The sequence below is a fragment of the Myotis yumanensis genome, unplaced genomic scaffold (genome assembly GCF_028538775.1).
Source record: "Myotis yumanensis isolate MYYU_CA2020_CCGP unplaced genomic scaffold, mMyoYum1.0.hap1 SCAF_18, whole genome shotgun sequence".
In the NCBI taxonomy this organism is placed as follows: Eukaryota; Metazoa; Chordata; class Mammalia; order Chiroptera; family Vespertilionidae; genus Myotis; species Myotis yumanensis.
In genome coordinates, this window is record NW_027223769.1 from 34847948 (window position 1) to 34863054 (window position 15107).

Sequence of the window (15107 nt, forward strand, 5' to 3'; positions counted from 1 at the left end):
TGCCTGGGTTGTGGGCTCAATCCCCAGTAGAGGGCGTGCAGGAGACAGCCGATCAATGATTCCCTCATCGTTGATGTTTCTATCTCTCTTTCCCTCTTCCTTCCTCTCTAGAATCAATAAAAATATATTTAAAAAAAATAAAATAAATATCCCTTTAGACTGTATTCTCAACCTTCCTAATGCCACGACCCTTTAATACAGTTCCTCATGTTGTGGTGACCCCCAATTTCATTGTTACAAAATTGAACCTAATGAAAGCATAGTGATTAATCACAAAAACAATATGTAATTATATATGTGTTTTCCGATGGTCTTAGGCGACCCCTGTGAAGGGGTCGCGACCCACAAGTTGAGAACCGCTGCTTTAGAGAAAGGGGAGGGAAAAAGGGGTTAGGGGAGGGAAGGAGAGGGAAGAGGAGGGGGAGGGGGAGAGAAACATCAATGTGAGAGAGAAATCGATTGGTTGCTTCCCACAAGTGCCCTGACTGGAGCAGGGGAACACACCTGCAACCCAGGTACCTGCCCTTGACTGGGAATTGGACCCGTTACGCAACCCTTTGGTCCACGGGCAACACTCTACCACTTTGCCACACTGGCCAGGGCCCCAAGCCCATTTTATGTGCCTCCTCCTGGTCCCCCAATCTGGTAGGGTTTCTTCCTTCTTAAAGCTACCAGAGCTTTTAAGTGCCCCCCTCCATCCCTGGGCCTCAGCCTCCCATCTTTAAAACAGGGAGCCTGTGTGCCATGGTCTATAAGTCTCCCAGCACTAAAGTATCAAGCATTTCACTCTGGCTGTTCTGTGGTGGTTTCACCCTTCCACAAGTCCATGAGCTCCGTGAAGGACAAAGACCTTTTCTTTTCTTTTTTAAAAATTGATTTCAGAGAGAGGGAGAGAGAGATAGAAACATCAATGATGAGAGAGAATCAGTGATCAGCTGCTTCCTGCAGGCTCCCTACTGGGGATGGAGCCCGAAACCAGGCATGTGCTCTGATCAGGAATCCAACCATGACCTCCTGGTTCAGGGGTGAATGCTCAATCACTGAGCCACACCAGCTGGGCCAGAGACCATTTTTTTTCATCTATCCTCGGTGTCCAGCATCCATAAATACTCTTGCAAGGAGGCGGGTTGGAGGGCCACGTTGAGATGGCAGACTTGGAGATGCGTGCCTCCTTGCCTGCTCAGAATCCCACGGAAAGACGGAAAAGATCACTCATTCAAAGGCTGAATGAGCTTCAACCGGTCCGTCAGGAGCCACCTGACCCCACTGGTTAGGTAATCTGCCTGAGTGATCCCTGCCGTCCCCCCGGGAAAAGTAAATGGCAAGAATCACCCCATTTTGTTTTGCCTGTTACAACTTCCTCATTCCTGCTCCCTTCCGCCTGTAACCGTCTTTCCTCTTGCGCGGCTCCTTGGAGCTCCTTTCTATCTGCCAGACTGGATGTTTCCCAATTCAAATGGACGTTTGCTCAAGTAAACTTAGCATTCTTATGAGGCCTCGGTTTATTTTTTAACAGACCTCATGCAAATGACCCTAGGCCCTAGTGCCCCGTGTATAAAACGGTTATAGTAGTCATACCATTCTTCTAGAGTTTAAGGATCCAATAAGGTACTGTACTTAAGGGGAAGGAGTTCAAAGTAATCTCAAGTTTATCAGTCTTTTCTTTTTTTTATTTTTTAAATATATATTTTCTTGATTTTTTTACAGAGAGGAAGGGAGAGGGATAGAGAGTTAGAAACATCGATGAGGGAGAAACATTGATCAGCTGCCTCCTGCACACTCCCTACTGGGGATGTGCCCGCAACCAAGGTACATGCCCTTGACCAGAATTGAACCTGGGACCCTTGAGTCCGAAGACCGACGCTCTATCCACTGAGCCAAACCAGTTAGGGGATCAGTCTTTTCTTTTATGTGCCTTATGTAGCAGAATCATCTCTACCCCAAAGGAATAAAGAGTCTCCTGTTTTCCTCTTCCAAATTCTTTTACAGCTTTGATTTCTTTTTTTAATCCTCACTGGAGGATATTTTTTTCCATTGATTTTAGAAAGAGTGGGAGGGAGAGAAGAGAGAGAGAAACATCAGTGTGAGAGAGCCACATCAATTGGTTGCCTCCCATACGTACCCCAACTGGGGTGGGGAACCTGCAACCCAGGTACGTGCCCTTGACCAGAATGAACCCTTCACCCTTTGGTTCGAGGGCCGGCGCTCTAACCACTGAGCGCCGGCTATCAGCCAGGGCGATAGCTTTGTGTTTTGCTTTTTTTCACAGATGATATGCAAATCGGTAGCCAACCATCCCAACACGTTTCCTTGACTAGTAAACCCTTTGGCCACTGACTTGATCACCTGTGTCTTCTTCCAGCTGCACAGGCGTCTGTTTCTGTTTTAAAGGTGGGAGACTAAGGCCCAGGGATGGAGGGGGACACTCTCTGTCCTACCGATCTAGTCCTGAGCCGACACCACTTCCTGCAGAACAAGCAGGGCTCGCCAACGACCAGCCTTTTTTGTCGTTTCTTTACAAAGCCGGCGTGGCTTTTCTCGCACGCTTCTTTTTTTTCAACGTAGCCTATTAAAAAATACATCCCCGTGGGCTTCTGAATGGACCACTCAAAACTCACTTGGAGGAAAACGGGCGTGTTCACAGCGCTGTGTCTTCCTCCGGACAGCCTTTCTCTCCCGATCCTGTTTCTCCCTCCTCAGCCCGCTCAGGCGGAGCTGGGTGTTGTCTTTCACCAAGGCCTGGACCACAATGCCCTTGGACAAAAGATCTTATTGCCCTACTTCCCCAAGAAGAAAGGGGGCTCCGAGACAGAGTGCCACGGGAGACGCTTTGAAAAGGAGCCCAACACTCAGGGAGACGGGCTCTTCAGGGCCGTGACCTTGGAAACGCAGCTGAGTTTGCCAAGACCGTCCCGGAGCCTCCTGGACTCCCCTTAATGTCTCTGAAAACAGGCAGCTTTGTAGCAACTAGAAAATTCCAGAAATGACAGGCTTTGGGAGCTGGGGGCTGGTTTTAACTTCCCCCAGCCCCACGCTACAGATGAAGAGGAACTGAGACAAACCTCGATGGGTCTGATCTCCCCTTTCCCCAGAGTTGACCCTGACTTAGCAGGAGGATCTAGGGCCATCTGGGGAGGGGATGTGCTCTGACTCCATCTCAGCCCCAAACAGAATAGTAGCCAAGTCTCAGGGTTTCACTTTTCAGCTGGGCACCTCGGATTAGGCACGCCCTCCCCCCCACATCCTTCCCCTTTAAGAAGAGACCAGTCCTGGGTTTATGCCATTCATAGGCTTTATTGTCACTTGCAGGAGTGGGGGACACACAGCCAAGCCCCCCTCCTTCCCCCTGCAGGGAAGGTGGCACTGGGCCACTCAGCACTATTTACACGTGTTTCCTGGAGGGGCAGGTCCTCATCTCAATCGCAGCAGTTGCACTTCTGAGCCTCGGCCTCCGGCCCCTCTCCGCCTTTGCACACACAATCCTTGGTGCATTTTTCGCACTCAGGCGGGCAGCAGGAGCAGCAGCCTGGGGGTAAAACAAGGGGAGGGGGTAGAAGGAGAGGTGCCAGAAGGCTGGTTGTTGTCACACCTGGTCTGACTTAGCAGTCTATGGTGTGTCAGCTGCATGCTGGGCTGCCTGTGGGAGAGGGGTACCCAGCCCCCAGCCCCTCAGGTAAGTGATGGTGAGGCAGGAGAGCAGGAAGCTAGGAAAATTCCTTGGCAAGTGGAACTGAGAACCTGAGACAAATAGCTGAACAGACTAGCCGAGCAATTTACAGCCACACACAGGTCACCAGGGCGGAAAGCCCTGGGTGCCGAGCAATGAGCAAAACTAATGCCAGGCCTCGCTGCCCGGGGTCGCCTTTCCTCCCCCAGCCTCGCGCTGATCCTGCGGTTTGGTCCCGGCCTGACCTTTCCTCCCCAGAGATAACCTCTAGGCCTCCGCTCTATTTCAGCTCCAGGCCCCGAAAAGCAGCAAAACCAGGTGGCAATGTCTAATGACCCCCCTGCCCTGGTGCTGACCAATCCGTGGACACCACCATCTAGAAAAGCTGAGGAATGGTCTATGGAGATCGTCCCTGAGAGCTCCCCTAGAATCCCCACCTCGGAGACCAGAGGAAACCCTTCGAGACAAAGAAGCCAGCCTGCCCCTCCGTGGGCACATTCACTCGGACCTCCCTTTCGAGTGAATTTTCTTTCTCCTAAACTCTAAGGGTCCCCATGGGCCTGTAACCAGGGGAGCCATGGGCCGAGGCAGCTCCTCCCGGCTAACCCCCTGAACCTGTCCCCAAGGCCCTCTCCTCCCACTGTCCAGTGAGCTGACAGCAGCTGCCTGTGCTCACTTCTTCCCCGTAACGTTTTTAGGGAGCCAACGCAGCCCCCCCCCCCCCCCGGGCTCCTTCCTGTTGCTACTGCTCCCCTAGGCCCTTCCTGGTTCCACTGTCCCCAGCCTTAACACACGAAGTAAGAAACCCAGACGCTACCCACTGGCCTGAGGCCCAGTCCCCTTTCTGGTCACACAGGGGAGTCCGGGATGGCAGGGTCAGGCCCTGGCTGGGGGAGAGCTGGGCCTGAGGGAAAAAGCATCACAGGGCACATGGCCTTGAAAAGAAGCTTGGAGGACGCACTAGGAGGAGCACAGAGGGTACAGGTGTGGGGGGTCCAGGAGACCCATGGGGTCATCTAGTCTTACAACCTCCCACCTCCTACTCCCCATGCACATGACACTGCTGCTGCGTCTGGGGAGACCTGGGGAGGTCACATTAAGGGGAATCCACAAAGGCCTGAGGGGGATGGGAAGTCCATCGCCAACCCCCAAACTCACTAATGGCTCCCCCACGCGCTGGAGGGTTTAAGGGGGGAGAGAAATGGGGAGGTGGACCAGGATGACAGTCCTCAGTTGCAGCTTCCCATTGGAATCTTCTGGGAATTTCCAAAACGTCTTGCCCCAGGCCTGCTGGATGAATCACTGGGGGTGGGGCCAGGCCTCCGCAGGACCTCTGTCCCGGAAAGAGTCAGAAGCAATGTAGTAGGGGGCCCCGGGGGTCTCTCCATGTTGCCTGGCCAGGCGTGGGGAGCAGAGCAGGCAGGGGCAGAGGGGGTCCCACACTCACTTTTCTTGCAGGAGGTGCATTTGCATCCCTCGCACTTGCAGGAGTCGGCGCCAGCGCAGGTGCAGGACCCTCCTAGACGGGGAGAAGGTTCAAGTGGGAAAACTCGGGCGGGGCCAGGCCTAAAGGGAGGAGGCCGGTGCCGAACCTCAGTGCCCTTTGGGATATGCCCACCTTTCACGAGGTTCAAAATGGGAAATAAGGGTCCCTTCCCCCAAAAGTCCTTGTCGGAAGCCAGAGAACATGGGATTCTTTGGGAGTGCGGGGGCGCGCTGTGCCGCAGCATGGGGGGGCGGGGTGCTCACCAGTAGGACAGGGGCAGGTCTCAGGGTCCATGTCGAGCGGAGATGGCGCTGGAGAGGGTGAACTGGCTTCTCCCGACCATTGGAAGCTCAGTGGCCGCAGGTGATGAGGCTTTTATAGCCCCAGGCGGGGGCGCGCAAGCACAGCCCGCGGCGCGCGCGCGCTCGGCGCCCCCTCTCCATCTGGGCTCCCAGGAAAGCGCGCATTGCGGCAGCGGTCCCCCTCCCCCGCCGTGCTCCCCCACTCCCCGCTTGGCGTGCAGCCACCTCACTCCCCACTGTGTGCACAGGGGAAGGCACTCCCCACCCGGGTGCGCGCCTCGGTGTGCACGGCGGGGACGCGTCCTTGAGACTGAGGCTTCAGAGCCGGGAGAGCAGTCTCCCCGTCCGCGCCCCACGGTGATGGGAAATTTACATGTCAACCCGCCTGGGCCGAGGGAGGCCCAGACAGCTGGGAAAGCCTCACTTCAGAGTGTGTCAGTGAGGCTGTGTCCGGAAGGGATTAGCATTTGAATTGTTAGTCTGAGTGAAGCTTGCTCCCACCAGTGTGGGTGGACAGCAGCCTGGCTGTTGAGGGCCTGGATAGAGAAAGGCAGAAGGAGGGCGAATGGCCTCCGCCTGAGCCGAGACATCCCTCTCCTGCCCAGAGACGTTGGCCGCTCCTGGTTCTCAGGTTCCTAACGGCCTGAATGCACCACCTGCTGTCCTGGTTCTCCGGCGTGCAGGTGGGAGACTGTGGGCCTCAGCCTCCACAACATGTGAGCCAAATCCTATCATAAATGCATAACATATGCTAATGTATGTACGCGGCGGGGCAAAAGTAGCTTTACAGTTGTGACTATGCAAAAGTTTATTCTTGTATTATTATTTATTAATGATTGTATTGTTTTCCATATGAACAACTGTAAACCCACTTTTGCCCCACCATACACACACACACACACACACACACACATATGTACATAGATATATATGTATATGGACATATATGTATGTATATGTCATATATATATATATATATATATATATATATACTGGTGCTGTTTCTCTGGAGAACCCTAATACACCCCCCCTACACCCTAGGGTAGCCAGGATCTTGAGGGGTCTGAAAACCATAACATCCTTCTAAAATACCCTCCTCCCCTTTATTCTTCCTTTATTGTATAAATTTTTGGAGAATTAAATATGTGCAGATATAATCCTTTCAAATATAAAATTAGAAGCCTACAGTACACTGATTTATAAATGACTTTTCCCATATTTATCAATAGATTGTAAATTTCTGTCCCTGAAATTAATTTCACTTCTACGATTTTTAAAAAATATATTTTTATTGATTTCAGAGAGGAAGGGAGAGGGAGATAGAAACATCAATGATGAGAGAGAATCATTGATTGGCTGCCTCCTGCATGCCCCCCACTGGGGGTCAAGCTTACAACAGGGGCATGTGCCCTTGACCGGAATTGAGCCTGGGACTTTTCTGTCTGCAGGCGGATGCTCTATCCACTCAGCCAAACTGGCTAGGGCTATGTCCATGATTTTTCCCTTAGGAGACAAGATTCTTTAAAGTAGAATTTATGTCTCAAAGTATATATATATTTTTCTTTTCGAACAGTATTTATTTTAATAAATGCCATGTCAGTAAATTTTGGAAAATTCTGAAAAATAGAAAGAAAAATATCTGTGATTTGAACTTAGCCATTGTCAACATTTTAGTATATTTCATTTCACATTTTGTATTCTATGTGGCCTTTCTTCTGAAAAAAAAAAAAAAAGTGACTGCATAACTAATTCATAGCCTATAATTTAAGATTTTACCAAATCATTTCCTGTGCATTTTTAGTGGCCGTGTCATATCCCATCATGTGCACAGGCCACAGCTTACTTGAACAATTTCATAGCCTTAGACATGAGGTTGTTTCCAGTTTTTCACAATTATAAATAGTACTGAAGTGCACCCTCCTGTGAGTGAGTGAGGCTCCCCCCCCCCCCCCCCACTGAATTTGTGGTGAGTTCCCTAAAATAGATTTCCAGTAGTGAAACTATTGGGTAAAATGGGAACAAATGTTTTTGTGGCCCATTGATTACATTGCCAAATTATTTTATGTTTTAAAAATATTTTTATTGATTTCGGAGAGGAAGGGAGAGGAGGAGAGAGATGGAAACATCAATGATGAGAGAGAATCATTGATCAGCTGCCTCCTGCACATCCCACACTGGGGATCGAGCCCGAAACCTGGGCATGTGCCCTGACCGGGAATTGGACCATGACCTCCTGGGTCATAGGTCTACACTCAACCATTGAGCCACACCAGCCAGGTGCCAAATTATTTTAAAAGCCGTATGCCCTGTGAATCTGGGTGGTAGTTTACACTTCGTTAAGGCCTTTACAACTAAGGCGCAATCGTCTCTTGGAGAGCTGGCTTCGATTTCTCCTCCGAGCATTTGTACCTGAGGGGTCTAAGCCCTTTCTGGGATGTCTGGGTCCCAAAGCCAGCCAGCATGAAGCGTGAACACCCCTCTCAACCCTTGTACCATTCCCAAGGGCCCAGCATACTCCTGCCTCAGCTGCCTGTGTGCCTGGAGCGCCCCCTGCAGTCCACACGAGGAACGTCCTTTCTTGTCTTGTGACCGGGCCTCCATTCCTTTCCCACCAAGCCCTCCTCTGGTCTCCATCCAAGTTGGAATGTATCCTGAGCAGGTGCTGAGTCTGTCACAGCCCGTCCGAGGTAGGTCTCCATTGTCTTCCTTAGGCAGCACGGGAACACGATCCATGACGTGTCAGCCTCCTGACACAGCACCTGCCGGCTCCAGGAAGCTCTGCCGTGAGAAAGCTCTCCTTGACCTGAAATCTGTTTCCTTCGTGTCTCCTCTGCTTAAGTTTCACTCCTGCAAGGTCGCTTGTAACCCGCCTGTTTACTTTCCACTTCAGCTCCACCCCATCCCCCGTCTCCCCACATGGTCTTCAAGCTTCCCTCTCGGCTAGTCCTGCCCGAGTTGGGGTCTTCTCCGAGCCTCAGTTTCCCCACCTGTAGAATGGAGGTAGCCATCCCCATTCTGTCGGGTTGTTGCAAAGATGAGCAATTACACCAGTAAAAAGCCTACAAGATGGTTGACTGAAAACATGCATTTACCTCTCCTTCCTCCTGAAAATCGATCAAAAGAAACTTTAAAAAGACAAGGAGGGAAAAGAGAAAAACGAATAAACGAGCTGAGGATTGGAGTTTGTGGAGCAGAGACTGCCGGACCCTTAGGCTAGATCCAGTTAGATCCCAGCGGAACGAAGATTGCTCCCACAAATCCCACCCCCCTTTCCCCATGCCCCAGGCTGCTGGTTCCTGGAAGAGGCCATTGCCCTTCCTTAGGCAAGTGGGTAAGTCTTTGCCCCATTATCCGGGGTGGGTCACACCCCAGCACCCCTATTCACCCCGCCCTGTCTTATATAACCCCTTAACGCCTGCCACACGGTGCAGGGGGCATCCATGTCATCTTGCTGTCCCCAGATGAGCCTTGTATGTATAGAAGTTCCCTTCCTGAGCTCTTCATATAATGATGGAGTTGTTAGCCTCTTTCTTTGGTATTTGGGCCTCAAGACATTTCATATAACAGTGTGAGGAAAGATGACTTGGACAAGTACATCACTGAATCAGACTTTAACATTTTTCTGGAATATCAGACTGGGTCAAATCACATTTATGGGTGATGAATGGGAGCAGAGAAAGGTACAGCTCAGATCAAGATGTAGAGGGAGGTCAATGGGGGATTGTGTTTTGTGTTATTGGGGAATCAGGCTGGGACAGCAGAAGATGAAGGAGCTGCAGAAACCAGGATTCCTGGGGGTTGGTGCGGACCAGGTCTCAGATCTGTCCCACTGTAAGGGTAAAGACATGGGGTATCTATTTTACCTCCTCACTACTATTTGTCATTGGTTAGGGGCTATTCCCAGTGGCCTTGACTTCCCAGTCCTCCCAGCCTACTCTGTGCTTGTAGCAAGAAAGCTCAGGCAACCCAGCCAGTGTGGCTCAGGGGTTGAGCGTTTGACCCAGGAACCAAGAGGTCATGGTTTGATTCTGGGGTCAAAGAACATGCCTGAGCGGTGGGCTCAATCCCCAGTGTGGGGTGTGCAGGAGGCAGCCGATTGATGATGGTTTTTTTTTTGTGTGTGTGTGTATGTTTTAAAAAAATATTTTTTTATTGCTTTCAGAGATGAAGGGAGAGAGAGAGAGAAAAATATACATAGAGAGAAACATCAATGATGAGAGGGAACCATTGATTGGCTGCCTCCAGCACACCCCACACTGGGGTTCAAGCCTACAACCTGGGCATGTGCCCTGACCTGAAATTGAACCTTGACCTCCTGGCTCATAGGTTGACGCTCAAACACTGAGCCATGTGCCGCTGGGCTGATGATGTTTCTCTCTCCTTGATGTTTCTACCTCTCTAACCCTCTCCCTTCCTCTCTCTCTCAAAATCAATCAAAACATATTTTTTTTAAAAAAAGGCCCAGGCAGCAGGAGAAAGCCCCCAGGCAGAGTTGCAGGAGCCTGCGGTTAGCAACCTGGGCAGAAGGGATGCAGGCAGGCAACCACGAAATCTGCAATGGAGTTGGCCCTTCTGGGTCCTTCCGAGTGAGGCTCAAACAGTGCTCTGACCACCAGACAACCATGAATGGAAACTTTATTGCTCCAACACTTTACATGAATGTCACCAACACCTCATTGGGCAAATATATAAAAAGCACACTCATCTCAACTTCTCCACTAACGCATTGTACAGACGCTTCCCAGGACGCACCCCAGCACACCGGGTGCCCTTCAGGGGCAGCAGCTGCACTTGCTGGAGCCTCCTTTGCAGATGCAGCCCTGGGCACACTTGGCACAGCCCGGGGGGCAGCAGGAGCAGCAGCCTGGAAGGGTCGAGAGATGAATAGATCAGCTTGCGGTCCGCACTGCTCTCTTACCACCTCCCCTCCCAGGAAGTGGGAAAAGAAGAGCCTGCCATGGGCTTCAATCCACAGTCACAAAACCCTGGGACCGGACGTTGTGGGCTGTTGGAGCTGGAAGGCATCTCAGAGGCCAGGCGGAGTCCATCAGAGGCCCAGAGTGGGGGTGGGTGGGCAGGGTTTGCCCAAGCGTATTGGACAGTGGCTGATCCGGGACCAAACCCCAGAGCTGCTAATTCCAGGCCTGTGCTCTTTCCCCATCTCCGCTGGGCAGGCTGGAACCTCCCCGCAGTCCTCCCAAGTGGGCAAAAGGCACTCAGACCCCGCTCCCTCCCACCATGGCTGGGGGTTGCGGATGGAGGGAACAGAGTTTTCTAGTGCCTGGCCCTCGGTGCCCTAGTTGCCCGACTCACTTTTTCGACATGTTTTACAGTTGCAAGTTGTGCATTTGCAGTTGTCTCCACAGATGCATATTCCTCCTGGAAGAGAGGACAGAGCACAAACGTGAGGACCAAGGTGGGCGGGGCACACAGGGTACGCTGCAGAGCACCCCCGTGGCAGGGTCTCCGGGCCATCGCTGGGCTGTGCTGGGCAAGAGGGGAAGATGCTGTCAAGCATCATTCCAAGCGGCGAGGACCACCCAGTGGTTCCCAGTCACAGGCCACGCACGGAAACCCCGGTGGCTGCTCAGTAACCCCCAGGATCCTCGTTAACATGTAGATTCCTGGGACCAACCTTTGAGATGTTCTGATTCAAAAATCTGGGTGGGGAAAGGGAGTCACTATATATATTTTTAATATTTTTATTGATTTCAGAGAGGAAGGGGGAGAGAGAGAGAGAGAAACATCAATGATAAGAGAGTATCATTGATCGACTGCCTCCTGAACTCCCCCTACCCGGGAATGAGCCCACAGCCCTTGACCAGAATCGAACCTGGGATCCTTCAGTCCACAGGCTGATGCTCTATCCACTGAGCCAAACCGCTGGAGCAGTATTTTTATTTTTATTTTTTTTAAATATATTTGTATTGATTTCAGAGAGGAAGGAAGAGGGAGAGACAGATAGAAACATCAATAAGAGAGAATCATTGATTGACTGATCCTGCATGCCCCCTACTGGGGATTGAGCATGCAACTAGGGCAGTGGTCGGCAAACTGGGGCTCGCAAGCCGCACGCAGCTCTTTGGCCCCTTGAGTGTGGCTCTTCCACAAAATACCGACTTCTGCACATGGGCCACAAAGTTTCAATCGCACTGTATGTGCCCGCCCGCACGTGGTATTTTGTGGAAGAGCCACACTCAAGGGGCCAAAGAGCCGCATGTGGCTCGCAAGCCGCAGTTTGCCGACCACTGAACTAGGGCATGTGCTCTGACCAGGAATCGAACTGTGACCTCCTGGTTCATAGGCTGACAGTCAATCACTGAGCCACACAGACCCGGCGGGAGTCAGTATTTTAAAAAAGCACCACAGGTGATTCTACTGTAGGATCCAGTTTGAGAACCACTGGGCTAGGCCATCTCCACCAAGTCCAAGTTCCCACAGGAACCGTGGAGGAAACTGAGACCTGGAGATACTAAGTGTCAGAAATGATTGCAGCAACGGACCCAAACCAGGTTTCCAGGATCTGGGCTGGAGCTCGTCCCCTGGTGGCTGCCTGTAGGGGCCCGCTGCTAGGCCCCCCCACAGTCATTCCAGAGCCAGGCTATCAATCCTAGCAAATGAGGCTGGTAGCCAAGAGAGGGTGGGGGCTGCCCAGAGGTCCTCAGTCTGAAACAAACACCACTGGCGGCTCCTACCTGCAGGAAGGAAGCCTGAACCAGACACCTGCAGTCTCTGCAGGCTCCCTGGGGGAAGCTGGGGCACAGTCCCAAAGCCCAAGGGTGGGCATCCTTTTAAAAATATCTATTTGTATTGAATTCAGAGAGGAAGGGAGGAGAGAGAGAAACATCAGCGATGAGAGAATCATGGATCGGCTGCCTCCTGCACGCCCCACACTGGGGACAGAGCCTGCAACCCTGGGCATGTGCCCTGACCGGGAATCAAACCGTGACCTCCTGGTTCATAGGTCGACGCTCAACCTCTGGGCCACGCCAGCCGGGCCAGGGCGGGCATCCTTACTCACCAGACAAGCAGGAGCACTCCCCAGGGTCCATGGTCCAGGTGTCCGAGGGGCTCGGGTGTGTCTGTGATGGAGAAAGGAGGTGAGTGAGCAGCCGCTGGAGGCTGCTATTTATAGCCCAGTAGCTGCTGGTGTCGGTTCGCCCCACCTCCCCCTGGGGCCAGACGCTTTGCATGCGGCTGAGCCAGACACCACAGGCGAGGGGCTGGGGAGAGCCGTATAGTCATCTAGGTGGCTTTTTATCACTGGGGATGCAGGTGACAGCCCCCCTCCCACACGCCCACCTGCCAAGGTGTCAGGGATCCAGGCTCAGGCTCAACGGCACTTGGGGGCTCAGGTTGGCAGCTACACTCACCCAGTGTCCCTGTCCTGTGCATCCTATTATCTGCCCTTTCTGTTTCCTCCTAAACAGGGGCTGCTCCCGCCCTGGCTCAGGGTCGTCTTCTGGCTCCCCTGGTTGGGCAGGAGGGGTTGGGTCCTAGTTCTGGGCTTTAGAAGGCCCCACTCAGGCCTTCTTCTGGACGTGACTCCCAGTCCCCATGGGTGAGAAGGCCAAGAGTCAGGGGCATGTGCCACCTGGAGCCCGCACCCTGTCTGACCTCAGTTTACTCATCTGCAGTCAAGCTAATGAAAAGGAGAGCCCTACAGCCCTGGCCCCGTTGTGTGGCTTAAATGAGAGAATGCCTATTAAGGACTCAGTTCAGAACCTGGCACATAAATATTATTAGTATTATTAGTATTATTATTGTCATTACCTGTGCCTATTATAACTTGGCAACCACCCACCCAGCTGTACGTTTCAGGCTCATGGGCCAGCCCTGGGGTCCTGAGCAGGATGCATTCATCAGCAGTAAATATTGGGGAGAGTTGTCATCTCTGGGGTCCCTGCTTCTAAGCTCCACTTAATTCTTTTGTGGGGTCCCCAGTTCTGGGGGCCCCGGGGCCCTGACTCCCCTTGCTGCAGTTTCCACGTTTGGAGGCAAAGTTGACCTTCCACCTACAGAGCCCTCTCATGGGGGTTTTTGTGGCCTCCTCCGTAAGACTAGGCACGAGAGGCGGGTGGACAAAATCAGAGCCGGCAGGGACCCTTGGGTCCTGCATGGTCGGCATTAGAGGAACCCTGAGAAGCCATGGGCCAGGCCCTGGTTGTTCACATGGGGAAACAGAGGCCCAGGGAGACAGTCGATCCCCCGTCACTGGGCATAGTGGTGCCAGGAGCATTTGGACCTGGCTCCTCAGCCATTGCAGCACCCACGCTTTAGGTGTAAGGCACTCCTGACAAAACTGTCCAGCAGTTTGGAGCCTTGTGGCATTCAGTTACTTTATTATTAAAAAGTTCAAACATCCTCAAAGCACCGAGAACAGTGTTACAAACACCACTTGTCTGCCACCCAGAATTAATAGATGTCAATGCCGTCATATTTGCTTCGACTCTTTTATTTATAAGAACTAAGAAATTAACAGGCGCAAGGCTTTGAATGTCTGTCTGTGCATTGGGGCTCCCCATTTACATCTCCAGGTGGCCTCTCTTTTGAACTCCAGATCCAGGTTCCACACGGATGCCAGACAGCATCTCACACGTGACATATCCCCAACCGAGCTCCCGCTCCCGGCCTCCGCTCCAACCAGGCCCTCCCACAGCCTGCTGCCTCCATTGCCCCCTGGTTTGAGCCAGCATCATCTCCCACACAGATTCAGCACTCACTTCCTAAGCGGCCCCCTGTGCCTGCCCTTGACCTAGACCAGTGGTCGGCAAACTGCTGCTCGCGAGCCACACTCGGCTCTTTGGCCCCTTGAGAGTGGCTCTTCCATAAAATACCGACTTCTGCGCATGGGCCACAAAGTTTCAATCTCACTGTACGTGCGCGCCCGCACGTGGTATTTTGTGGAAGAGCCACACTCAAGGGGCCAAAGAGCAGCATGTGGCTCGCGAGCCGCAGTGTGCCGACCACTGACCTAGACCCTTATGCCACATTGTCTTTATTATAAAACTGCTGCAAGGAACATCCCTGTTCATATCATGTACCTGAGTGTACAAGGTTCACCCATCCTTAGAAGGAGGATGGCGAGGGTGTAGGGAAACAATTGCTCTCCAAAGATCCTGTCCTAATTTACATTCCCTCAAGCAATTTCTGAGAGTTGCCATTTCCCTACCTCCTCCTCCAATACGTCCTATGGTCAGACTTTGAAATGTTTGCCCATCTGGTAAGTGTAAAGAAGTGCAATGTATCTCACTGAGGTATGATTTGCATGTCCCTGCCTCCCACCATCCATTAACACCCAGAGTGTGAGCCATGGGCTAGTCGTTCTCACATGGACTGTGGGTGTCTTATCAGCCTTTCACACTCTAGCAAGAGAGAGCACAGTGAGGACCATGGGCAGCGGTTCTTCGCACAGGGTTCTAATCCTGGCTCCTCCATCTGCTGCTGGACAATCTCAGACAAGTTGTTTTTAATATTTCAGAGAGAAAGGGAGAGGGAGAGAGATAGAAACATCAATGATGAGAGAGAATCACTGGTTGGCTGCCTCCTGCATGCCCCACACTGGGGATGGAGCCTGAAACTGGACATGTGCCCTGATGGGGAATTGAATCGTGACCTCTTGGTTTCTGGGTCGATGTTCAACCGCTGAGCC

The 15107-nt window shown here is 52.2% G+C and overlaps 1 protein-coding gene across 5 annotated transcripts in view; it reads right to left on the bottom strand.

The window, feature by feature from the left end:
* Window positions 1–10102: 10102 nt before the first annotated feature.
* Window positions 10103–15107, bottom strand: part of MT4 (metallothionein 4) — a 41403-nt gene continuing 36398 nt past the window's right edge. For all 5 annotated transcript variants that reach the window (XM_070398737.1, XM_070398736.1, XM_070398738.1 and 2 more), the window contains 3 exons: window positions 12477–12537; window positions 10769–10834; window positions 10103–10319 (listed from right to left, as the gene is read on the bottom strand). In XM_070398737.1, coding sequence (XP_070254838.1) covers window positions 10228–10319; window positions 10769–10834; window positions 12477–12537 — 219 coding nt within the window. In that variant the 3' untranslated portion in view covers window positions 10103–10227. The remainder of the gene's footprint in view (window positions 10320–10768; window positions 10835–12476; window positions 12538–15107) is intronic.